Source organism: Syngnathus leptorhynchus, chromosome 3 (assembly GCF_054491065.1).
Source record: "Syngnathus leptorhynchus isolate UIUO chromosome 3, UIUO_Slep, whole genome shotgun sequence".
In the NCBI taxonomy this organism is placed as follows: Eukaryota; Metazoa; Chordata; class Actinopteri; order Syngnathiformes; family Syngnathidae; genus Syngnathus; species Syngnathus leptorhynchus.
In genome coordinates, this window is record NC_141197.1 from 6920978 (window position 1) to 6944137 (window position 23160).

At 39.1% G+C, this 23160-nt stretch overlaps 4 protein-coding genes across 9 annotated transcripts in view; 2 read left to right on the forward strand and 2 right to left on the reverse strand.

Annotated features, from left to right (window-relative positions):
* The window catches only part of syt7b (synaptotagmin VIIb), a 65505-nt gene extending 58272 nt beyond the window's left edge, over positions 1-7233 (forward strand). Inside the window, exons 9-14 of the mRNA XM_085907190.1 lie at positions 377-512; positions 4927-5194; positions 5389-5558; positions 5815-5929; positions 6068-6267; positions 6915-7233. Of these exons, the coding sequence (XP_085763316.1) occupies positions 377-512; positions 4927-5194; positions 5389-5558; positions 5815-5929; positions 6068-6267; positions 6915-7019 (994 nt within the window). The 3' untranslated portion in view covers positions 7020-7233. The remainder of the gene's footprint in view (positions 1-376; positions 513-4926; positions 5195-5388; positions 5559-5814; positions 5930-6067; positions 6268-6914) is intronic.
* A 4869-nt stretch (positions 7234-12102) lies between these two features.
* Positions 12103-15888, reverse strand: sdhaf2 (succinate dehydrogenase complex assembly factor 2). Of its 3 annotated transcripts, none has more exons than XM_085908154.1 (4): positions 15832-15888; positions 13867-14090; positions 13147-13256; positions 12103-12834 (listed from the first exon to the last, which is right to left on the reverse strand). In XM_085908154.1, the coding sequence occupies exons 1-4, from the start codon at positions 15886-15888 to the stop codon at positions 12704-12706; spliced, it is 522 nt and encodes a 173-aa protein (XP_085764280.1). In that variant the 3' UTR covers positions 12103-12703. The 3 variants fall into 3 exon arrangements, with proteins under 3 accessions (XP_085764280.1, XP_085764278.1, XP_085764277.1); XM_085908152.1 differs by lacking the exon at positions 15832-15888 and adding an exon at positions 15738-15831; XM_085908151.1 differs by lacking the exon at positions 15832-15888 and adding an exon at positions 15052-15142.
* Positions 15224-20531, forward strand: LOC147059007 (cleavage and polyadenylation specificity factor subunit 7-like). 4 transcript variants are annotated; one of them, XR_015065719.1, is made up of 9 exons: positions 15224-15849; positions 16190-16399; positions 17031-17134; positions 17675-17820; positions 17898-18216; positions 18373-18461; positions 18701-18845; positions 19280-19558; positions 19954-20531. XR_015065719.1 is itself a non-coding variant. In XM_085908149.1 (9 exons), exons 2-9 carry the CDS (start codon positions 15775-15777, stop codon positions 19476-19478), a joined length of 1287 nt encoding a protein of 428 aa, XP_085764275.1. In that variant the 5' UTR covers positions 15224-15421; positions 15726-15774; the 3' UTR covers positions 19479-20531. The 4 variants fall into 4 exon arrangements, 3 of the variants coding, with proteins under 3 accessions (XP_085764275.1, XP_085764274.1, XP_085764276.1); XM_085908149.1 differs by having other exon boundaries at positions 15224-15421; positions 15726-15849; positions 19280-20531; XM_085908150.1 differs by having other exon boundaries at positions 15264-15282; positions 15726-15849; positions 19280-20531.
* A 706-nt stretch (positions 20532-21237) lies between these two features.
* On the reverse strand, positions 21238-22433 carry polr2l (RNA polymerase II, I and III subunit L). Its single transcript, XM_085907742.1, has 3 exons — positions 22291-22433; positions 21582-21687; positions 21238-21462 (listed from the first exon to the last, which is right to left on the reverse strand). The coding sequence occupies exons 2-3, from the start codon at positions 21674-21676 to the stop codon at positions 21354-21356; spliced, it is 204 nt and encodes a 67-aa protein (XP_085763868.1). The 5' UTR covers positions 21677-21687; positions 22291-22433; the 3' UTR covers positions 21238-21353.
* Positions 22434-23160: the final 727 nt, after the last annotated feature.

Genomic DNA, 23160 nt, shown 5'->3' on the forward strand with positions numbered 1-23160 from the left:
GCACTGACTACTGATGCGATCACCAATCAAAAGCTGCTAACAACAGAGCTGTTTACTCTCAGCTCTCATGCTAAATATGATACAATAAATAAAATACAAACGACCAATGGAATTTTGGTTTAGCGGTTAATCATAAACAATGTTTTTCCCAAGCTGCCATTGATTCAAAATCCATTTTAAGTAGTTTTCTATAAGATGAAGTAAGGGACAATTGTATTGATGAGCTGAAAATGACTATTAAGTTACTTTAGTTGTTAACTATTACTTTTATTGGCTGAGCACAATAGCCAAGAAGAAAAATCCTCACCAGAAAGCAGCGGTTGTATTGCATTAATGTTGCATGTTAAGTGCATGTGTGTTTTTCTGTCGTATCCAGGACTCCCGGTAACAAACTAGGCAGCAGTCCCAGAGGTCACACCCCAGATGAGAGTGGACGCCGGCAGGGCTCGGCCCACAATGCCAACTCATCCGTCTCCGATTTAGCCAACTCAGTCACCAGTGAAATGCTCATGGTAACACACTACACACATTGACTGATACACTGCTCTTTTGCTTCCATGTTACTAAAGTCATCCCTGATGACCGCAGTCAGCAAAGCCTTCTCAAATCCAAGTGAATGAGATGGCTATGGTCATATTATTTATTATTAGAGGGCACTTCCAGATCATCACCTCTAATCCAATATGAAAGTGACATGCAAGCCTTGAGACAAGAAATGGGGCGAGTGTGTTGATGAGAATATGAAAATGTTCCAAGCAGTCAAAATACTGTTGTTGCACAACGACGGTCAACCTTTTCCAGAGAAGTCATAACATAGGAAATTGAAGTAAATTTAAAGGAAACATAAAATGTGTTTTTTTTTTTTTTTTAAGCAAGTTCGAATGTTTCTTAATAATACACTTGTGACATGCTCCTGTCAATATACCCCAAGGATGAAAATAATTATGAGCCCTGTCTTGTTAATATCAGTCCATTTCAACTTATATACTGGTGAGCCAATGGCATGTCCGACTTTCATTACCATGACAGCCAGGGGCCGATACCTGAGCTTTACAATTACAGTCTCCAGACTGCCTTTCATCATTATGGCGAAAAGAGTCAGCATAACAATAGGCTGTAGCTCACAGCAGATGTTCTCCTCTTCCACATTACACTGCTGACTGTCTCTCGTCATCTCACCGGCAGCCCAAATTCTGGAACCCGTAAAGACAATAAAATAATTAACCTATCAGAAGCTAATTTTAATGCTACTATGTGTGTGAATGCAGCTCTGCTTACCTTTTCACTTTGACGCCATGGCAGTTTCACGGGACACTTTGTGAGTTATAATATCCAGTTAGCATCTCAACAAAACTGAGAATCACAGACTTTTTTTCCGATAATTGAGCCGCTGAGACAGTCCCGAAAAGCTTCACTCGCCTGAACGCGATCATGTCACATTGTACGTGTGAATAGTCATAGGTCGCGGAAAGCTCGGTGTCAACTCACTAACAACGAGCTTCAGGTGCCTTATAGGTTGGCTAAACGTAATCTAAAAGTAATCATCATCTTCATGGCGGAGAATAAGATGCACTTCTGACAATTGTTGTATTTGTTCTTGTTCTTTGTGGAACGGAATTGGAAATCAAAATGAATTAATGTTCCATTATGCCTTGTTTTTCATTTTACAGACATTATTATTGCATATCAGTAATGTTAACTTTTTTATTTTATTATGTATGCTGAATTCTTGTCGAATCACATTTACTGTATTTACGAGAAAAGGTCAGTCATTTGTTTGATATGGTCTCCGATTCGTGCACACATAGCACATGAGCAAAATTTCGTATATTTCGTCTCTCTAAAAATATATATTTGTTTGGTTAAACTTGTTTTGTTGATCAACTTTTTGCCAATCAATCTTGAGGCTTGTTAGCTAAGAATTGATATGAAAGATCTGTGGGAGCTTTCCCTGACAAGTTGAAATTAATCGGCTGCAAAGACCTTTGAAATGGCTCGAGAGGAAATTCTCACAGTTCAATTTGTTTTCAGATCAACAGTCAAATGTTTTGCGCAGTCTAATCAAATTTTAATAACCCCAGTTTTGTACTTACAACCTTTTATCTACTGCCCCCAAGTGGCCAAATCAAAAGCAGTTAAAATAGTTGAGGGTTGTCTAGTAGTATTTAGCCAAATGACATATGTGCTTTGGTTTATGAATTGGATTTATTTTAGAATATGTATTGTTTCAAAGCATTTGTTTTTCCTCCTAACGCTCCTATTTTGACCCATCTGTGAAGCACCACAGGGAGTTGTGACTAAGCCGGAACTAAGAGCTAAGAACATATGCCTTGTTCATCCGAGTTTACTAATTAGTTGTGAAAGAACATGCAATGCAAATGTACCAGCTATTGGGTTGCTGTGTATACTGTAATTATGTGCACTCCATGATGTGTCAGAGGAATTGAAACAATGCTGCTTATTGATGTTATACTACTTTGTTCTTAGCAGCTTTGGCGTTCTTACAATGCACACATATTCAGGATACGCTGTTTCATCACTATGGTCAAAATATTTATCATGTGCTAAATCTTAAAGCTTTTTGATTGCTTTGTCACTGTCTCCATCGGGAAATTCCCCTCCATGTGAATCCAATCGTGCAAAATCTAAGATGACTGAGGTTGGTGAAGGGTGAAGCTGAAGATCCTGTCTCTCATGTGGTCTTTATCAGGAAGTGACACCAACACCTTTGGATGGCACTCACTGAGCCATGGATGGCATAAGGCTGCAATACTGCATGTATATCTTTTTAAGAGACATCATTATAGGTTTGGATGCATAGTTAGGTCTTTGCAGTGCTTTCCCACCCATCGAGTGTAAAAATGTCAGAGAGGGACATGGTCATCCATGGTGGCATTGCGCAAACGCCATACAGATGCACTTTGGATGTTCAAGGGATGAAACACTACAGGGGAATCCAAGTGATGCATGATTTTTTTATTTGGGATATTTTTTCGTTGCCTCTACTAATTAACACTGGAAGAATTCAGGAGAAGGTCAGCAACTAGGGGAGTCTAGTAATTTGTAGTACTGGTAATTGGTATTTTTAAAGGTTGTAAACAAACGACATAATCCAATTTTGGTTGGGGTTTTTTCCCAAATCAAATCGTATGAAAACATCCTTTTTTTATGATGTACATATTGCCGAGGTGCAGTCTATTGTTCATGGAATAGGCTACCGCGGCGAGACTTCCAATTAAGGCAAACTTGCACTGATCGGTGTAGTACAACAATTGCGGTTTGAAAATTCAATAAAATCTGGATAGGGAGGGTTCACTGTTTATCAAAGACGAAAGGAGCTGCATTGTTTGTTTGTTTTTTTGTTTGTGTCAATGCCCAGATGGATATAAATGCGGACGTAATTGCTAGGTGAAGTTGTCGACATAGTTTTTGTGCCTGCTACTGTATTCGGTCCATGTCCCACACAGTAATTTCATTGGGCATTTCTAAAACTGGTGACTATTGAACACCAAGGACTGTGATTATGTCATTTGAATAGTATAGTTAGCGTTATTTAGATAAAATATTACATCCAAACTGCACATTATAAATGCAATTTCTAACCTGGAGCATTATTTTGGCACACCGTTTGGTTTTAGAGATAGCGATTATGGTTGTGTACATCTCCCAGTCCCATGATGACCTACAACATTTCTGGCACTTTCCATGAAATTAAGCTGTGATAAAATATATTTCTTAAATTTTGGTTTACGTTATTATTATTTTTAAATTGGTTTTCTTGTTGTCGTTGCATTTCACTTTAGTTGTACAATGCAATTGCAGGTAAAGTGTATTTCGTTGAACAATAGTTTTCTGTGATTTGGCAAGTTCATAGGTAAAAGAAGGTAAGCACTCATGAGGAAAAGAGCAGAGCCAATGCTCCAATATGGGAGCGCGTACGTGTCCGTGCATTTGGGGTAATTTTAGAGTGTCAGGCTGAATAATGAAAAGTGATCACATTGGACAAAGGAGAATGAGGTCGAGCAGCACTGGCTGAAACAAGTGTGGAAAGTATGGAATTGGATATGAAATATGTGGGACTGTTCCTTAAGTCATACTACCAGCTCTTTTCCCAACAGATTGCACATTTTAACTGGATTTCTGCAGGCTCTACCGCCGTCAGTCAAAGGGTCAGTCTACCGACAGATAATCGGGCTGTCATACCGGAGCCGTCATGCACAGTGGAGAATGGAACAACACACTAAGCTAGTTTGCATTTTGGATCAATACATTTGAAAGAGCAGAGCCTGATTACTATCCACTGTCACCTTGAATTTAAGGACATGCCATCAGTGTGTCCCTTTTATGCCCAAGTAGGGTAATCTCAATTTTTATATTAGTACATAGTTAATCGTATCGTTATTTATTGTAAAAAATAAAAAAAAATCCCTTGCTTTTTTTTCCATTCAAAATTTGGGAAATATAAAAAAATATAACACGCATATAAAATGTAAGCAAGGACTCACCGTAGAGTGCAATAAACTGATTTTAAAGTTTGTTTGGAACTTAGCAGCAATATGATGGTCTTGATTTACCACATTAACCCTGTTTTTGATTTCTCAAGAAAGAATGAACAGATGCTTTTTTTATTTCAAGAAATGGATGAAATCTCTGCATAACAAGCTCAGACTAGTGTCACCAGTGTGGCTGGCTAATTTCCGGTGAGGTGTTGTCGTTTTTCTATGGCAACAGGATGCAAAAAGAGTAAAAATCTTATAAGGCCAAAATGAGCCTTAATCACACGATAAGAGGGGTTTGGACTAATCACGTTATACTGACATATAAATATACACACAGCTATGAAATGATGGATGGATGTAATTTACCATTTATTTCCTTCCCTTCATGCTCTCAGACTGGAATATTCATTGTCATCGCCTCTCCCAGTTGTCTCCAGGCTCGGAAGAAGACGAACACGAGGGTCCAGTGTGTGAGAAGTTGGGTCGCATTCAGTTCAGCGTAGGATACAGCTTCCAGGACTCCACCCTCACTGTCAAAATCCTCAAGGGCCAGGAATTACCTGCCAAGGACTTTTCCGGCACTTCCGACCCCTTTGTCAAACTCTACCTGCTGCCTGACAAGAAGCACAAACTGGAGACCAAAGTGAAGAGGAAGAATCTGAACCCACATTGGAATGAGACCTTTTTGTTTGAAGGTTTGAATGGCATGAATTTGCTTGTTTATTTTTTTTTTCTTTGACTGAAATAACTGAGTACAGTATATATATTGTTGTTGTTTTTTTTTAGATTCTATCAGTGAGGACCTTTTACAATGACTTTTTTTTCCTCCTCCCTGCTGATAATGTAGACACTGGAGTCTGAATTCTATTTGCGTGCATTTCTATTTCAGGGTTCCCATTTGAGAAAGTGGTCCAGAGAACTCTATACCTGCAGGTTCTGGATTATGACCGCTTCAGTAGGAATGACCCCATCGGAGAGGTGTCCATCCCCCTCAACAAATTGGATCTGGCTAACATGCAGACTTTCTGGAAGGAATTGAAACCATGTAGCGATGGCAGTGTGAGTAAAGGGGCGGAGAGGTGGGAGAAGAAATGGAGTGGGAGGAGGGGAGATAGGACAGAATGTAATGGGTGATGTCATATTGCTGGCTGCTGTGACAGTCCCGGGGGAGATGTGGTAGTATGCCGGTGGGAGATGATAGAAGTGAATACTGAGCATCTGACAGGTTGTTGGATTGAACACAGTAAGAAGAGGGGAGAACAATTGAAAAGAGCATTACTATAAAACAAGTCACCATTGTGTATCATTTGACCAGGGAAGCCGAGGAGATCTGTTGGTGTCTCTGTGCTACAACCCCACCGCCAACACTATCACTGTGAGCATCGTCAAAGCCCGTAACCTCAAAGCCATGGACATTGGAGGCACTTCTGGTACATGGGCTCCTTTAATTGGTTCATTGTCGTGTGCACTTCAAATACATTGAAATATTAACGACCACAGAGAGGAATTAAATCCATTACGTCACCCACACGCAATACCGGGTTAACAATTCATATTGCTCTTCCCAGACCCCTATGTGAAGGTGTGGTTGATGAACAAGGACAAGCGTGTGGAGAAGAAGAAGACGGTGGTAATGAAGCGTTGTCTAAACCCTGTTTTCAACGAGTCCTTTCCCTTTGACGTGCCTGCCCACGTGCTGAGGGAGACCACCATAATTATCACTGTCATGGACAAGGACAGGCTTAGTCGCAATGATGTCATTGGAAAGGTAACTCCTTCCCTCTTCTTCGCTTCTTCCTGCCTCTTCCTCTTCCTGTGTGTATTTTTGACTTCATGACAGGCCAGTTTCACATAATCACCCAGACAGTCTCTACTGACCCCTGCTGGTCCATGTCATGCAACCACTCATCTGATATAAGACTTTAACATGTTCATTCGAACCCTTTGTAGCACCTCAAGTCAAGTCATGTGTGCTTTGGATTTTTGATCAACTCACAAGATGTTAAAGCAGAATTTGCATGCCGTGGTAGAAAATGAATGGATTTTTACAAATATACCTGAAAGGGAAATAAATATGAAGTGGCAAATTAGTCACCTAAACATTGGTTTTCAATTTGAATCAATACAAGTCCAATATAAAATCTTGGAGTCATCAAACATGATACGTAAGACAAAAACACATATTGTTTCTATCCTCAGCACATTTGTGTCCGATTTCATTTGTTTTCCAACACCATGGCCAGAGCACAAAGTGTCTTTGTTGAGAAATAGTCTATTGTCTGATTTGATGTTCAAGCTCAGACTTAGCATGACTTTTATAGTCTGCATTTACTACTTCTTCTCAAAAAGCCATGACTTCAGTATCGTCACTTGATGACACAGTGCATGAGCTAATATTGTCTCTGCTTCTGGCAGATTTATCTCTCATGGAAGAGTGGCCCCGCGGAGGTGAAACACTGGAAAGACATGATGGGTCATCCCCGCACTGCCGTGGCCCAATGGCATGCACTCAAGGCCTGAGGGAGCGAGCGGGCTCTGTTCCCCGTGCCCTCGGCTCACATCTCCTGCTCTCGAGCTGCGGCCGCGGGTTACAGACAGTGTGCGTCACCTCTTTGTTCTCAGGCCTCTTTGAAATCCTTGACTCCTAAATTTCACCCCTTGTCAAACAGTGATGCCCACTTGACCCCTCCTCTCTCATTCCTCTGACCTTTAAATGTATTCGATGTCCACCCACTTCCTCCTTGTACTGTCTTTTTATGAGATTTTTTTTTTTTTTGTTCACAATACCACCGTGTCTTTCTTGTCAACCACTCCTAGTGTTAAACACGAGAGCAGTACCTCTTGCCACACGAGAATACAAATACTGTTTACCGAAACAACGGAAAAATCCCAAACTCCCTCCCGTATGATGTTAAGCATAGAGGTCAGAAACAGCCCTTGTGCGCCAATGGCACTGCCCCCATGTGATGTTAGAGCGAGGGAGCACTCGTCTCACTTGCTCTACTCTGCTGTTGCTGTCACTGCCAGTCTATATCCTGATAATGCCCCAAGCATCAGGAAGTTGATGAATGCAATGGATGTAAAGTGGACTTTTTCTTTTTTTTGCTCGGGCAGCTGTGTAACCATTAACCTTGACCGGGACCCCTTTGTTGTCTGTGCGTGATGTGTGTGGGTGATGTGCTGTGATCCCCCTAAATGAAGTTCTTCAAAAAAAAGAGGAGGATTCAATGACAAAACCTCCAGTATTGGGCCACAAAGCGTCAAAATATTGTCCTGTTTTTGAACGGGGAAAAAAGCGGAGTAGAAGAGATTGGTGTGTTATCTTTTGTTAACAAAGAATTGAGAAAATAGGCAAAAAGACAGCTTCACAATGTGGAAGTTGTGCTATGTTTGTGTGCATCAGTGGATGAATGAGGGATCACTTTGGGCGTGGTCTTGATGATAAAGATGGATTAATTCTAGCTGGAAAAAAAAATGGTGCATTCTTTTAGTCATTCCAAAGAAAACATGTAATTTCAGACTCTATTTTCATTAGGCAATAGTCTCGGGGTGGATCGCCCTTGTACGAAAACGACATGATTAGCTTTTTGTCTGGTGAGTCAAAATAAATCTGTAAAGGTTAACTTCTGCCTTCTATTTAGCTGCCAAATTGAACTCTTTGCCAGCAGCAAATGAAGTTTGGTCCGTCTGGATTATTTGTCCATTCTGGAGTTTGGTCTTCCAGTTATTTGTTTCATTGGTTCAAGAACCAAAAAATACCTGCCCTTAAGTCCTCATTGTACTTTCTGAATGAATAAAGGAAAGTCTCCTATTTGTGTGCGTGCGTGTGCACGTGCCTGTGTGCGTGCGTGTGTGTGTGTGTGTGCGCGTGTGTGTGTCTCTGATCATAGGAAGTCCATGTTTAAAACGTTTATCAGCTCTCTGTGCAATATTTATTTTTGGATTATTTTTCTCTGCACTTGTAGATGACAATGCTGGAACAAACCTCTCTTAATAATGAATAGCAGGGTTATTTTCATATTATAAAGATGGCAGCTTAATCTTACAAAGAAAACAGATTTTTTTTGGTTTGGACCAAAGCACCTAACCACACTCCTGCTGGCATTGCCCCCAAAACACTCCCACCATGCACACATGCTATCTGGCACAACATGTTCTGTGTCCAGATCCCACCATGTTTTGCTGCTCGCCATATGCACACACTGCAAGAGCCATGGAAAAAGGGGGGTGGGGGTAGAACAGGGCATAGTCACCACCTCTCTGCATCCCAAGAGGTTAGCAAAACGCGTCACCTCATCCCAAAATAACCCTGAAACGTTGTTTGTGCTGATGGCCATGGCCGACGAACAAGACATTATTTATGATAGTGATGACGGAATAACATTCCAAAGGCATATGACAAGTCACCTTCATTAATGCAGCTATGAAGTGTCAGGGCGTGGTATAGTCCATCCACTACAGAATGAGGTACAAATTGCCTTACTTAGACACACAAATCAAAGAGAGGTGATCCAGCAACATTTAATGTACACGCTGTATTTGTTTGTACAATGAAATGTCCAGTATGGGCGGTATTAATTGGGTAGATCGTGTTTTATTGTTACACATCTGTAAGGTGCACAATGTGAAATACTGACCTTTTGTTTCATTTTTGAAATTGTACAGTGTATATAAGAGATAAACGTGTACATGCAAAAAAAAACATCCCATATTGGTTTTAAATCCATCATTTCCTCCACGCATACATCAAGTAGGTAAGATAAAAATATCGCATTCACAAAGTCCCCTGGAAGAATTCTTGAGTAGTTTTTGCCAAAATAATGTTTTTTAGGATTGACTCAGTCGACTGTTTATTTGAGAATTTCATTGGTCTTATTAAGTGACTCCAAATTAGTAAAAGCAATGTGCCAATGAAATAAGATAATAATATTATAGCCATGTAAAGTTAAGCCTGAATACTTGTTGACACTGTCAGAAATCTATACCAAGCACTGCTCTTTCTGTTTCATGTTAATTGTTTTATGCATTGTAATTATTTTGTTATGTTTAAAAAAGGCAACTGTAACACTCTTTTCTCTGCTCCATTCACACTTTCCTTAACAAGCCCCACAGTGTATTGTTGTGAAGGAGCTGGAGTCATACATGAGCGTTCAGCCATTGCATCCATCCACAAAAGTGAAGTGGCACACCAGTGAGCAGTTCTTCTCCTGCATACATGGGCGGGCAAGATGAATGCTTGGGGATGCGGGAGGTGGACGGATAAAGGGAGCAGGAGAATGAGGTATTGAAATTCCCAGCGAGCAGAGGGTGGCGACACAGCTGAGGATCAAACGCGGAGCTGTCACGACACAGGAAGCAGCGGTGGAGGATGACAGCAATGCTGGGCCACAGATAGCTACAGTGGGTGTTGCGTAGGAAAACCATGAATGCATATTCCAAACAAATCTCAGAGCTCCACAAGTAGCACGCTTTTATTCCTTCACAATGAAAAAAACTGATGACCTAATTCTCCCAAGAATTACCAATATAATTATTTTCCCCTGTTACTGCACAAACAAAAAATGACCAACGTAATTATACTCCCCCTGTTACTTCACTTAAAGCAAGACCATTTACTTATTTAAGAAGAACAGTATGTCATTATGCATTCAATCACATATTTATATTCACAACCTACAAGGTTTTGGACTGTGGAAGGACCGGAATGCCCATATATGGCAAAGAAATATATATGACGGCCAAGACAAGATATATAATCTGCACGTCATAGAGTCAGACATTCATTATGAGATGTCAGCGTGAAGGGCATTGCGTGATTCAAGGACATTTGAATGTGAACTGACATCCCCTTAGCAAACAACAATTTGTGTTGATTATGAAATATTCATACCTAGGATGATATATACATTATGATTTGGGGTATACTGTATTGTATGTTGTGGATTGCAGTGGTGTAAAACTGCATCATATCTGCATCATACCGTGAGCTCTCAAATAATATTAAATTAGGTAACAAAAATATTAGAAACACTTTTCAAGTTAATACGCTTCAGTTCTGGACCAGCGCCTGACGTCAATAGCAATACTGTTTTGTATGAGTGATTTAAAACAGTATCAGCCCCTAATTTATATTTGACTGGATCGGTCAGGAAATTGTGGTGCTGCCCACAAAAAACAACTTTAATGTTTCAGGGGATTTATCAGTTCTGTTTGCCCAAAGTGAGCAAATGTTTGATTTTTTTTTTTTTTTTTTGTCCACAAACAGCTTTAGCACACCACTGCAAAGGGTTGAGCATAGTGTGAAATTCAAATCTGATCAACAAGAAAATACCAACTAACAAAAAAAATGAAAATAGGGCTGTAATACAGACTTTCAAATATTTTTCCCTTCTTGTGACCTAACATAATTTATTATTATAAATGCACCCCCACACATACATCTTTACAGACAGTAGTACCTCTTACAGTAAATTGCACAATCAACAAAAAAAAAGAAAATGTATTTTTTGAAATCTCACACACAAGAGGGTCCTTTGCTATCAAATATACCTAGCAGAATAAATATTCCAACATATTTTAAGAACATCGGTCACACAAATTGTGCTTGGTATGTGCTGTTCTTTTTTCGTCTATTATTAAAACACCTTGTTAACTTATGTATACATTATAATTTCCCAAGCATGCACAAGCAAACTGGATCTTATTTAATCATCTGCTCACATCTGGCCAGGGGGCTTTTTCTCCTCCATTCTCCAGTTGAGGCTTGCAAAGTTGAAGGGATGTGAGTATGGAGCCATATTTACAGTAAATGCCTCAGAGCTAACATTTATGAGCTTTAAAAAGGAAAGACAATTTCAGTGGTGCTAAGGATGCAATAAAAAAAGGTTGGCTTGCTCTCTGAAATCCAGAGTGCCTCATAATGACCCATATAAGCACTATAACACGCGTGATAACTTGGAAGAGGTTCATCCAAATAAATCAAACATGGGTGCTGTAGATGATTTAGAATTGACAGGTTCACATTATGGAAGATGGATGTGATTTCAATATGTGCCATTATCGACTTAAAGTACGCTAGTGGAGACATTTACATCACACCCTCAATGGTTGTACCTTGTCGCCATCTGCTGGACATAAGTTTTGGGAAAAAAATGAAGAAGTTAATGGGTCATTTTGAATTGTCAACAAACGTGCCAATTTTTTTTCTTTCATTTTGTTCCGTTGACGCAGAAAATGTGAACTGAACTGTGAACTTATAACGAAGATAGTGGATATAAAGTCTCCTCACATTTTTCCATCATAAATTTCAAATATAACTATCTTTTCAAAAGGGGGTCACATTATTTGTTTATTTTTACTTAACTTCTTGAAATATATTTGATAAAAATTGAGCTACACCAGTTATATATAATTGACGATGAAAAGCTTTGAAATTATTTGGTTGTTTTTTTTATTGAAAAAAAATAATAAAATATTATATATATATATATATATATATATATATATATATATATATATATTATAATAAAATATGGTGGTTTAACATTTATCACATCACCACCATAATCATAATGTGGCATATGATGAAAACAAATTTGACACCCCTCCAGTTCATCTACATATTTATTTCACAACTCTTCACATTAGACGCTACAGTAGGTAATGTCATGTTTACTTTATTTACATGAAGGAGCCTCTCAAAAGCAAAACAATGACAGAAATTCTGGCATAAAATGTTCTAATGATTACAAAAAGTGATTCATTCCACTCCTTGTTATTTCTGGCCCTAAATGTGTATATGCATAACACTACAGTAATAACCAAACCTCTGGCAACTGGAAAATAGTGATGAGAGGACCCAGAGAAGATCAACGTTTATCAAATAACATGCAAATAACAATAAAACCATTTGAATTATATTCAAAATGAATATCGCACTGTCTATAATAATCATTTTATATTCATCAAAACTAAATGTATTGCACATAATACGTTTTCAGGGCACCTCTTATAAGCGTTGGATTGTGTATGAGGGGGGGCATGTGGGAATATCAACAATTAATGTTATCATTGCATTGTAACCCACAATACATTAGAGGCAGACTACTACTTCTGTAGTCCACTCAGAAGTGTTCCACAGTATGTTATTACCATGGTTTCATTCAGCACCCAAATGCAAGAGTTTGTTAAATGGGGAATAATCATCATTGGCCTTCTTTTTCCAGGTATTCCAAGCTGGGGGCATCCAAACGCTGCTCCTGATTGCGATTCTTTGTGAACTCCTTTAGCATATCCATGATCTCTCCTTGGTAAATGTCTGGTGTGGGCTGAGCCTCTGTAAGCAAAACAAGAAGTGAATCTGTTCTTTTTACAATCATGTATTAAAAAAACAACGGAGTCAGATCATAAATTACGGCTCACCAATAACAATAATGTGGAAATGTGCTACAGAAAATGGACGGATGAATGGAGATTGCCTAAATTGCTCATCGTTATGCAGTTGACAAATTGCACTTTATTCTTTCACGACCCCTTTACCCCCTAAGATTAAAATGTTAATTTCAGAAAAACTGTCGACACATTCTTTTTAAGAAAACAAATAGAAATCAGTTATCTTAAAAATACAGCAATGAAATGCTTCATTCACCTGTTGCCCAATAGTAGATGTCCCAATCATTGCTTGGTTCATTAATGAGTCTGTCATACTGCTGCAGCTGGGTCTCACTCATCGTATTCAGGTATCGCTTGGCAAAAATGCTACAAGGGGAAGAAAAAATCGTTTCAGTGAAAATATGCAGTCGCTTTAAACATCACCTGGCAATGTTACCAGTACCAAGAATTTTAATACTTGAAGACATTAGCAACATTTGAAGATTGAACACATGTACCTTTCCAACAATGCTACATTTGGATTGACGTTTGTCATCTGCACAGCATCATAAAGGTTTTTTCCAGTTATCTTGAAGTAAGTGACAAGAAAACTCCCTTTATACATCTTCATGAATTGTCTGACAGTGCCATTCTAAAGCGAGCTTTGTTATATTTGTCTAGTAGTCTGAATTTTCGGTGTGGGGCTAAATCATGCAAGTGAACCAACTTGTTTAGCATTTAGATGTCGAAAACTAGTACTGCAATAATAACTGGGACCACTTAATGATTGACTACAACACCATAGATGACAGATTAACAAATGTGCCTGAAGACTAAAAATTTTCATAGGTGTGAATGGTTGTTTGTTTATTGGGGCGCTGCGACTGATCCCGACCAGTTAAGGTTGTAGTACCCAGCCTCGCTCAGAAGTCAGCTTGGATATGGTGCAGCACACCCGAGACCCTGGTGAGAACAAGCGGATGGATTGCTTACTAACCTGAGCAAAATGCAGTTCTCCAACATGCCCCTTTTACGGCTCTCATAGAGAAGGCGACGTCTCTTGATGTCAATGGGCTCGCTGGCTTTTTCCTCCCAAGGGGGCAAGGGAATCTCAATCAGGTCAGTCCGAGCATCATCCGGTGCATCGCCACGGTAACAACGGGTCGGTACCAGGCCAGTGACCACAGGTCTCCATGCTGTCTGGCAGATCCCTGGCACCAGCTGATGAGAAACCACAAATACAAGTCAAATAAATTCGTTTTTGAACTTGTCAGACAAACATTTTACTGTCCTAAAATCATGTTGTTGTTTTTTTAATAAATTGAATTTGGCTATCTGTAGTGGTTAATAATAATTATTATGACACAGAACAGATCTGTTTTTTCACGTGTGTATTATAGCAACGCTAAACTAACAAAAATTGTTTCTTAGTCTCTTAAAAATGATTGAAAATGGCAAAACATCAGTGTCAGGTGCATTCACACTAAGGACAATTTGGAGTGGCCTACCATGCATGATTTTGTAATGTGGGAGGAGACTAGAGGACTCAGAGTACCCACACAGACACAGGCTGGGGTGAACTTGCAAAATCCACACAGCTAGCTGGAATCAAACTCTGTACCTCAGAACTTTGAGGCGAATGCTAACCTGTGCCTCATTGTTCAAACAGTGCATCCATATTTGCCAGCCTAGAACTGGTCTAGGGCTCTGGTAGGTGATTATTTTTGCAAGGGGGGCGATCTGTCAGTCAACATAGTGTCATGCAGTATATCGACCAGTACAGTACCTCCAGTATCTGAATGGACCAACACACATCTTAGTGACAATAACCAAATGGAGAAAAAACAGAGATGCAATATTAAATGTGGGGGTCCTGTCTTTTTTCAACCCTTTGTAGTATTATTACATATACCAGGGGGTGGGGGGGGGGCAGACATATTGAATTACAAGTTGCCAATGACAGAACGCAACAAAGGAGAGTTGCATAATGTCGCGTTCTCGCCAGTTGAAAAATATCCTGTTGTACAACCATCCTAGTTCTACACAAGACAGATCTTAATGCAATATAAATATGGATGATAAAAAACGTACCCTTTCGCATCAATTAAATACTAGTAAAGTTCATCGATTCAAAGTTGTAATTAACAGACCACAAAATGAAATTATTTTAAATCAAACTCACTCTTTTCGCAATGATCGAGGACAACATTTTACTTGGCTGTCGAGGTTCACCTCTGCAGACTTGTCGCGTAACGTCAGGAACAATAAACGCCCCTTTACGTCACACACACGATGTGATTGGCCCACGCTAAACACGTGACGAGATGTCGCTGATATAACAGTTGGCGTTTGTCTCAGTCAAAGATTTTACTACAAAGTCAGGCAAACAAGGAACAAAGCTATTACTATACATGTGCGTTTGTAATCAGATCCATTCAAACGTGTACATCTTATTACCCTCGTCCCTTCCTTCACAGCCGATGAAGGAGTAGGAACCAATGTTGTATATGTTGCTAACCGGTAACATTTAGCAGATACACGTGAGCAGGCAGGTACGTTAGCAACACCAGTGTCAATGGCCCAATGCGAAATTGTATCAACGAAATAATCTATGGGAAGACGTGTGCACTGTTTTCATTAAACTTTATTTAACCAGGCATCGTTCTATCGTGCTACGTTTATTCACTAATGCACATTCGTTGTTATTTATCCGGTCCCGACGTTTGCTAGCGTTAGCTAATGTCCGACGTCAACAAAAGTATAAATCTGACCCTGCATGATTTTTCGCTTTTCGGTAATGATGCACTTTGTGTAAATGTGCATTTAAAAACTATCCATCTGAAAAAACAAAAATAGAACCATCATCACCGTCATTGTCATCTTTGAATGATCTCTGGCCCTCGTGATGGCTGCAGCCGGACCGAGTGAATCCCAAACGGGAACCGCACAGTTGTATGGTGACCCGAAGCCTAACGACGAGGTGAGTCTTGTCTTGCTTCATTGTGAAAACACTGACCATAGCGCCGTCGATGACGATGAACTTTTATGTGTCAAAAAATGATTTTTAATTGAAGTTTGGTTCTCCTGTTGCGGTCACTTTGTATCCGCATGTTTGGAAAAAGGGCAAAGTTCTTGTACATTGCCTCAAGTTTTTCTTGAATTAATTGCTCAGAATTCACCCTGCAAGCATTTCCTCCTAACCTGACGATGCTTAGCAATACCGTGTAGTACAAATATTGCAAAGTAGTCCTTTTTTGTTGTTGTTGAGACCCTGCACACGATGAAATGGAGATGATTTGATTGATTTAATCTCACCACAGGATTTGGACGGACTAGATGAGGCAAATGACCTTTTTGATGATGCCGTACTTTCGAGCTCAGTTGATCAAGACAAGAAAACCACTTTGAATTCAGATGCTGGGAGTGTAACACCATCGAAAGTGGAGGATAATGTCACCACAGTGAAAGCAGAAGAAAAGGACTCAAACCAAGCACGGAAATTCTCATTGTATATTGGGAATTTCTCTTGGGTAAGTTTTACTTCATGGAGTCATTGTCAGTTCTTGTCAACCAGTGTGCCGGCACACATTAGTGTGCGGTGAAAGGCTGACAGCTCTTAGGGTGTGCCACGGGAAATAACAGAAACTATACTTAATTGGTTCAAAAACTGCTTTTTCCCTAATAAATAGTATACATTTGTCATCTGTCTATGCCAGAGACTAAAAGTGACAAGGGAAAAAGTGATCTTCTATTTGAAAAATAATCTTCGATTCGCTGGCAGAAACTACAAGTATATAAGCAATATATATGTGTATTCTCTTTTGTGACATTTTTTTTTGTTTTGTTGGTATGCCATGAGCTTTTCCGAACTCAAAATGTGTGCCTTGGCTTTGTAAAGGTTGGGAATCACTGCAGTAGCCTTCTGTACATTAAGATGGGTAGTTAGTCTGAGTACATGAATTTCATCGGCTATTTGGGGGTTATTAGCGCGAGATGAAAAAGTATATATAAGCATTTCATTGGCTATTTGGGGGTTATTAGAGTAGGATGAAAAAGTATAGAAACACTTTGGAATTTCTTTCATCTCTGAATAAATTGGTCATGCAAACTATCTGCTGTAAAGTAACCATTCCTTCTTCCCTTATATTTATTACCATTTAGTGGACATCTGACAAGGACCTCCTGCTTATGACCCAGAAATTAGGGGTGAGGGATATTGATGAAATAAAATTTGCTGAGAATAAAGCAAATGGCCAATCAAGAGGGTAAGTGACTTTTCCATTTCTTCAAATATGTTAAAGCCCAAATATCCATCCATCCATTTTCACTGTAATAAATTCTACCGTTTTACTTATTTAGTTGTGGTCTATATAAAGTGGAACAACGATGCGTTTGTCTGAATTCCATCACGGGTCCCTCTTTTCGACTTGTTCTGAGGTGCGGCTCAGAGCAAGCTGTTTTGGTGCGGTCTCTTTAAATGCAAATGAGATACTTCACACCCCCAAGGAAGGCCGCAAGATGTGCACCTCCCTTTCCGGTCGACATTTGTAGTTATGTGATGTAATAGATTAAAAAAACGTCATAGAAAACGGAGAAATCACTCCTGGATGCTCCAGATACACAAGAAAATGATTTTTAAAAGCAAAGAAAGTCAAATTTTCCATGATGCGCGTCTTTAAGTTTTGAAAAATTTGTGATGATTTTAAAAGCAAAAAAAAAAGTCAATTTTCCATGTCTTTAAGCCTCAGTTAGCTCCTCAATACTGATACTTGATCTTCATGCACATTTTCATCTCATAACTACAGCTATGCAAAGGTGGTGGTGACTTCTGAAAATTCATTAAAAACATTGTTGGAGAAAATTCCCCTATGTACACTGGATGGGGAAAGCATAGACTGCCGTTTTGCCACTTATCAAAACTTCAGCGTGTTTGAGGATGTCGCTAATAAACGTAAGTTTTGGCGCACGAGTCACATTCGTGGCAAATGTTACATGGACTCACCAAAAGTGCTCTTGTGCTCTTCACAGGTTTCCCAATGCGCGGTAATTCCAAGGACACCGATTCACAAGTGTCCTCGTCAGTTTCGTGGGATACCAATCCTCCCAGCATACCCACTCACTTTCCATCGCATCCAATTGCAAATGTATTCCCCCCACATTCCAGCCCGTATCCTGGCCAGCCACCTCCTCCCTTCCCACCGGTGCCGATCAACATCCCTCCGCCGCATCTGTTCCCCCCTCCACCTTTCAATGCACCAAGCCAGCCGCCTCCAAGTCTGCATATAAATCCTGCTTACTTCCCCCCAGCACAAGACAGATACCGAACTCAAGCTTACGGTCAACAAAAGTGAGGATGCGTGTGATTTCAGTCTTTTTTTTCAACCGCAATTCAATATTCAGAGCTAAGGAATAATATCTTCGCATTTGCATTATTCATCGATCGGCTCGACTGTATCTCTGTCTGTCGACGTAACAATATCTTTGTGCATTGCGAACATCTCAGGGGTGACCGAGATTACGAAGAATTGTTGAAGAGAAATAAAGCTGTGGCTAGCAGCGCCATTACCAAAGCTGTGACAGGTGCAACAGCTGGTAAGTGCACCCGATCCCATCGCGATTCGCTCAAAATTTGAGACCTACGGTACTTCATTACAAAAGAAAGAAAACAAGTTTGTATTCTCGGGGTACTATAGTATCTGAACCTTAATTTTGATGACTCACTGGGACAACTCAACTGTGTTGAGATTTCCCAGCATCTTTCTAGCCTACATGTTTTTGCCATCCATTCGTGATCGACATTTTTTGGACACTGCAAATGTTTGTAATTACAGGAGACCAGCGAGTGGCGATGGAAACGCTGTTGACAGCCATCGCTATCATCAAGCAGTCCAGCGTGTATAGGGATGAGCGCTGCCAAGCCCTCGTCACCTCCCTCAAAGACTGCCTGGTGTCCATCCAAGGAAACTGTGGCTATAGGTTTGTTTGCTTGAGCATGCTTCATACCGTGCATGGAAATTGGGCTGAATTCAGACAAAATAAATGATTTATAAAAATAAGGGATGTTCAATATCACTTTTTATCAGACTATTGGGGACCCAAGTAACTGTTCCATACATTTTCATTTTACAGTTTCAAATTGTAATATTTCCAATCACCACAGTTTTCCCTTACACTACCCTACACTGTGAGTAGACCTAATATTTATTTGCAGTTTTAGAATGATAGGCATGTACTTCAATAAGATCAAAACGTTTTGATGCGCGGCGTTCGGAAAGTCGCACGATAGCGTTCACACTTGGAACAAATGAACTTTACTACCGGAGACTTGAGCGATTACGCCGCAGTTAGGGTTAACTGAACTAGAAATGAGAAGGCAGGCTCAATAGTTTAATATTACACCTTTTCTATAGGAGTGGCAGTAATTCTGGAGACCGGGACAGAGACAGAGATCGGGAGCGAGAACGGGAGAGAGAGCGCCACAGAGAAGGTTCGCCTCGTTGGGAAGGCGCCGGAACGTCAAGAAGGCACAGAGAACGTTCTTGGAGTCGAGAAAGGGACCGGGGCCGTTCACGGGACAGACACAGAGATTACAGAGAACGCTACCGCTGACTTTGTAACATTGTACCCAGCACATCCTCGTGGGCCACTCTAACTTTTGGACCGCCATCAAAACCAACAATGACCGACCGGTATGCCCGCCGCCTGTACATTTACTTTTGAGTGGTTACTGATCATTTTACCACCAGAACAATTGCATTTCATTTTCAGTCACCATGTCACTTGAAATTGCAAAATGTTAAAAATTGCTCTCAGAAAGTACTTAGTGTCCCCTTCAATGTTTTTGTTTTGTCTTTACGCTTTTTTTTTTTTTTAATTCTTACCTAAATAATTTGAACACTTAAAGCAAAAGCAGAATCTAATGTTTCCTTTTTAATCATCAAACTGAAATGTCACAGATTTTTTGGATAATTTGCTTTGACTTGAAATTTAACTGCGGTCCATCTACCTCTTGGTCACATTTGAAATATTTGTAAGTCCACCTTTTGAGAAGAATTAACCAGATGTGATTTGCCTGTCTGCATAGGGCCTCGCAGCTGACCAAGTATATCGGACCAAAAAGCACCTGGTCAAAGCAACTATTTGAAGAGCTTTTGTCACTAAAGTTCCTTCTGTCCCATTTTTTTGGGTTTGTCTCTGAAATGTTTGGTCAGGTCTTGATATTGTGCCTTGGAAAATCACACGCATCAAGATATGGAAGAACCCGAGTTAAGTTTCATACATTTGAAAAACGGGGAGTGTCAAATTTTGAGGAAAACCATGTTTTGAGCATAATGTTGAAATAATTTTGAAGAGGGTGGAATACTTAGCTCATATTTTGTAGGGTTTTTTTTTTTTTTTTTAAGTAAACAAATTTCTTTTTAGATTCCCATTGACATGCATGGAGGTTACAGCTTTTTGTTCTGACACAATCTTTTAAAAAGACAAAAGATGCATCTCCAGAAGTTTGCATTGTCTCTTCATTCTGCTCTTAATGGGGATTTCAATTGTTTCCAATTAAATACTGTGTGCATAGTCATTCAGATTAGAAGGAATCCTTGCATGTGCAAGACACTTAAATGTATTTAACACAGTGTCATTGTTGTCTTTTGTAATAAAAACGATCCACCCAAATATCTGGATGTTTGTCACTCTTGTAAGATTTTTCTTCAGTCTACCAAGGAGACATCTAGTGATACATGTATGAATTCCAATTGTTTAATCACCACGTATGTTCGTTTTTGTTACACTGGCTATGTTAAAGTAAGTTTTTCCGAGACTGAGCTGTGATGCCGTCTTGGCTCGGCCTGCTCAATTCAATACGGCATTTTCTTGGTCTGGTGAATCTGAGACACTCCGTTTTTCAGCATCAATACGGATGGAAGCTAAATATCTGACATCTCAATGTCAAATGAGGAAGCAGGTGGGACCGACAGGCTTACTAACTAGGGTCACCTCATAATTGAAAAAATAAATGATAGATTTAAAAGCCATAGGCATATCTGCCATGCATTAAAATAAACCACAGGGATTATTTGGGCCAATACAAAATGCGACACAAAAATGGTATTATATAATAAAAATATATTTATCAAACTTTACAATATTGCTCCCTTAACCCATCAAGACCTCAATATGGGAGCTCTGGAAGTACACTTCAAAATGGCAAAAGTATTATTGTCTGAGTTGAATTTGCAAACAAACTGAAATTTGAAAGTGTAAATTCTATGTATATTTGTAATTAAGTCAATTTGATGCTCCTCCATTTCTTTTGTCTAAGTCTTCTTTGATGGTTATCACAGGACATACAGTACGACACTAAGGAGAAATGTGACATTTATTACCTTTATTTAAAAAAAAAGAAAATTGTGGTCAAAGCATTTTTGCATCAAAATAAAGAGGACACCTTCCAAAGATCACATTCTTATTCAAGGAGGCCGGTAGCAGTTACTTTTCCAAGGGGGCATAATTCAACAACTTCTCAATAAGATCCACATGAGACAGGAGCATCCTTCGACAGCAGTATCTCTTCAGCCCCAAGGCATCAAGCGCATCACTGAGGAAGTGAGAGAACAAGTTAATCAAGTTAATAACAGGCTGTAAATAACCTGTGTGTACTATAGGCAATCGATATTTGTTTGGAAAATAAAATACTTTTAAATTTGCTTTTCTTACCCTTCGGTATACTCTGCCTGGAGTAAGCCAAGGTACATCTCCCATTTGTTACCCACAATCTTTCCACATGTGAAGCACCGCACTGGGATTATCATTTTCAAGACACCTAGAAACATGCACATCACTCTTTTATTCCAACATACATGGAACATGTGTATAAATCGGACACCTTACTGGATACATTCAAAATAACCACTACCTGACATAACTCAAAACTCATTTCAAATTGACATTTTGACTTTGGTATTGGATTTTATTTATAGTGCCAGCATAGGTGGTGTTTATGTGTACTTCTAACTGCTGCAGAGCTGTTTCTAATGTCAGCTTTTTAATTACTTTATTTACTTCATTACCTTCACAAATTTTGGAGATCTTGTGGCTGGCTACATTTTGACAGACAGATTTTAATGATTGGACCGGACTGGAGGTGATCATGAGTCGTGGTTGTTAATGTATGTATTATAATTATTTATTATGTGTATATATTTTCAATTGTTGGACCAATTTAACCATAAAAAAACATGTTTGCGTTCGTCTTCCATTTAACATCTGAATATAGCGTCCGTGACTGGTTCTGGTGAGCTGATGCTAAGCTAACAACAAAACCATATGGTTTGGCCACGATGTTAGCATCAACGTGGGTAGTTGACTCCATGCACGAATTACTAACAACATTGAAGAACAAATGTCAAGGTCCTTTTGAACTTACCCTCAGTGGTTCAGTTGCAGTATGTCAAACCAAGTATAATAGCGACCAAAGAGCTCAAAAGCACGAAGGCTGAGTTCTTCGTTTTACAGAAATATTTCCGGTAAAATCAAGTACACGTTCATTACTTCCGGTACCAGATTTCATGTAAAAATAAAAAATAAAACATCTGCAGTTGTTCCTTGAATGATGCATTGTGGGTTACATTCATTACATTATTATTAGTTTCTTATTTGTGTAGAGACAAAATAAAAAATAAAATAAAAAATAAAATTACGTTTGTCCTTGTTGATGAAGAAGTGTTCTCAAAAACGTTCACGATAAACTACAAAATCACAGTTCTTTTAAATTGCACTCACAGGAACAGTTGACAGTTTTATATATATATATATATATATATATATATATATATATATATATATATATATATATATATATATATATATATATATATATATATATATATATATATATATATATATATAAAGAAATCAGAAAAGGGTTATTTATGCAAAGGTCCCAAGAATTAGTTTACGTAATTATTAAAGGGAAAGTCAAATCTAAAGAAATTCTTTATATCAATGTTCTGCACATACCCACTGATTGCGTTTGTGCAACATGAGTAAGGCAGATTATATATTTATATATATTTTTATAACTCAGGGTACTGCAATTTTGCCTTTTATTGCTACTTGCCGTCAACTGGGAATGACATTAAAGTGCCCCAGGCAACAACCAGCACAGCTCACCTGAATTCTAGGTTTGGTCATGTGATGTTTGCAATTGTGGCACATGGAATATATTCACCTTAAAGATAGGTAAACCTTTCCCAATTTGCATTAACTTTGGACTCTCAGAGAAAACAAATACCCG

Coding starts and splice junctions, on each gene's coding strand:
- polr2l (XM_085907742.1), bottom strand. CDS start 21,676: ATGATAATCCCAGTGCGGTGCTTCACATGTGGAAAGATTGTGGGTAAC. Junction 21,463..21,581: donor CAGGCAGAGTATACCGAAGG/GTAAGAAAAGCA, acceptor TCACTTCCTCAG/TGATGCGCTTGATGCCTTGG.
- LOC147059007 (XM_085908148.1), top strand. CDS start 15,775: ATGGCTGCAGCCGGACCGAGTGAATCCCAAACGGGAACCGCACAGTTG. Junction 16,400..17,030: donor ATATTGGGAATTTCTCTTGG/GTAAGTTTTACT, acceptor ATTACCATTTAG/TGGACATCTGACAAGGACCT. Junction 18,462..18,700: donor TGTGACAGGTGCAACAGCTG/GTAAGTGCACCC, acceptor TTGTAATTACAG/GAGACCAGCGAGTGGCGATG.
- sdhaf2 (XM_085908154.1), bottom strand. CDS start 15,888: ATGGTCAGTGTTTTCACAATGAAGCAAGACAAGACTCACCTCGTCGTT. Junction 14,091..15,831: donor ACCTCGTCGTTAGGCTTCGG/GTCACCATACAA, acceptor GTTTCTCATCAG/CTGGTGCCAGGGATCTGCCA. Junction 13,257..13,866: donor GAGAACTGCATTTTGCTCAG/GTTAGTAAGCAA, acceptor TTCCCCTTGTAG/CATTTTTGCCAAGCGATACC.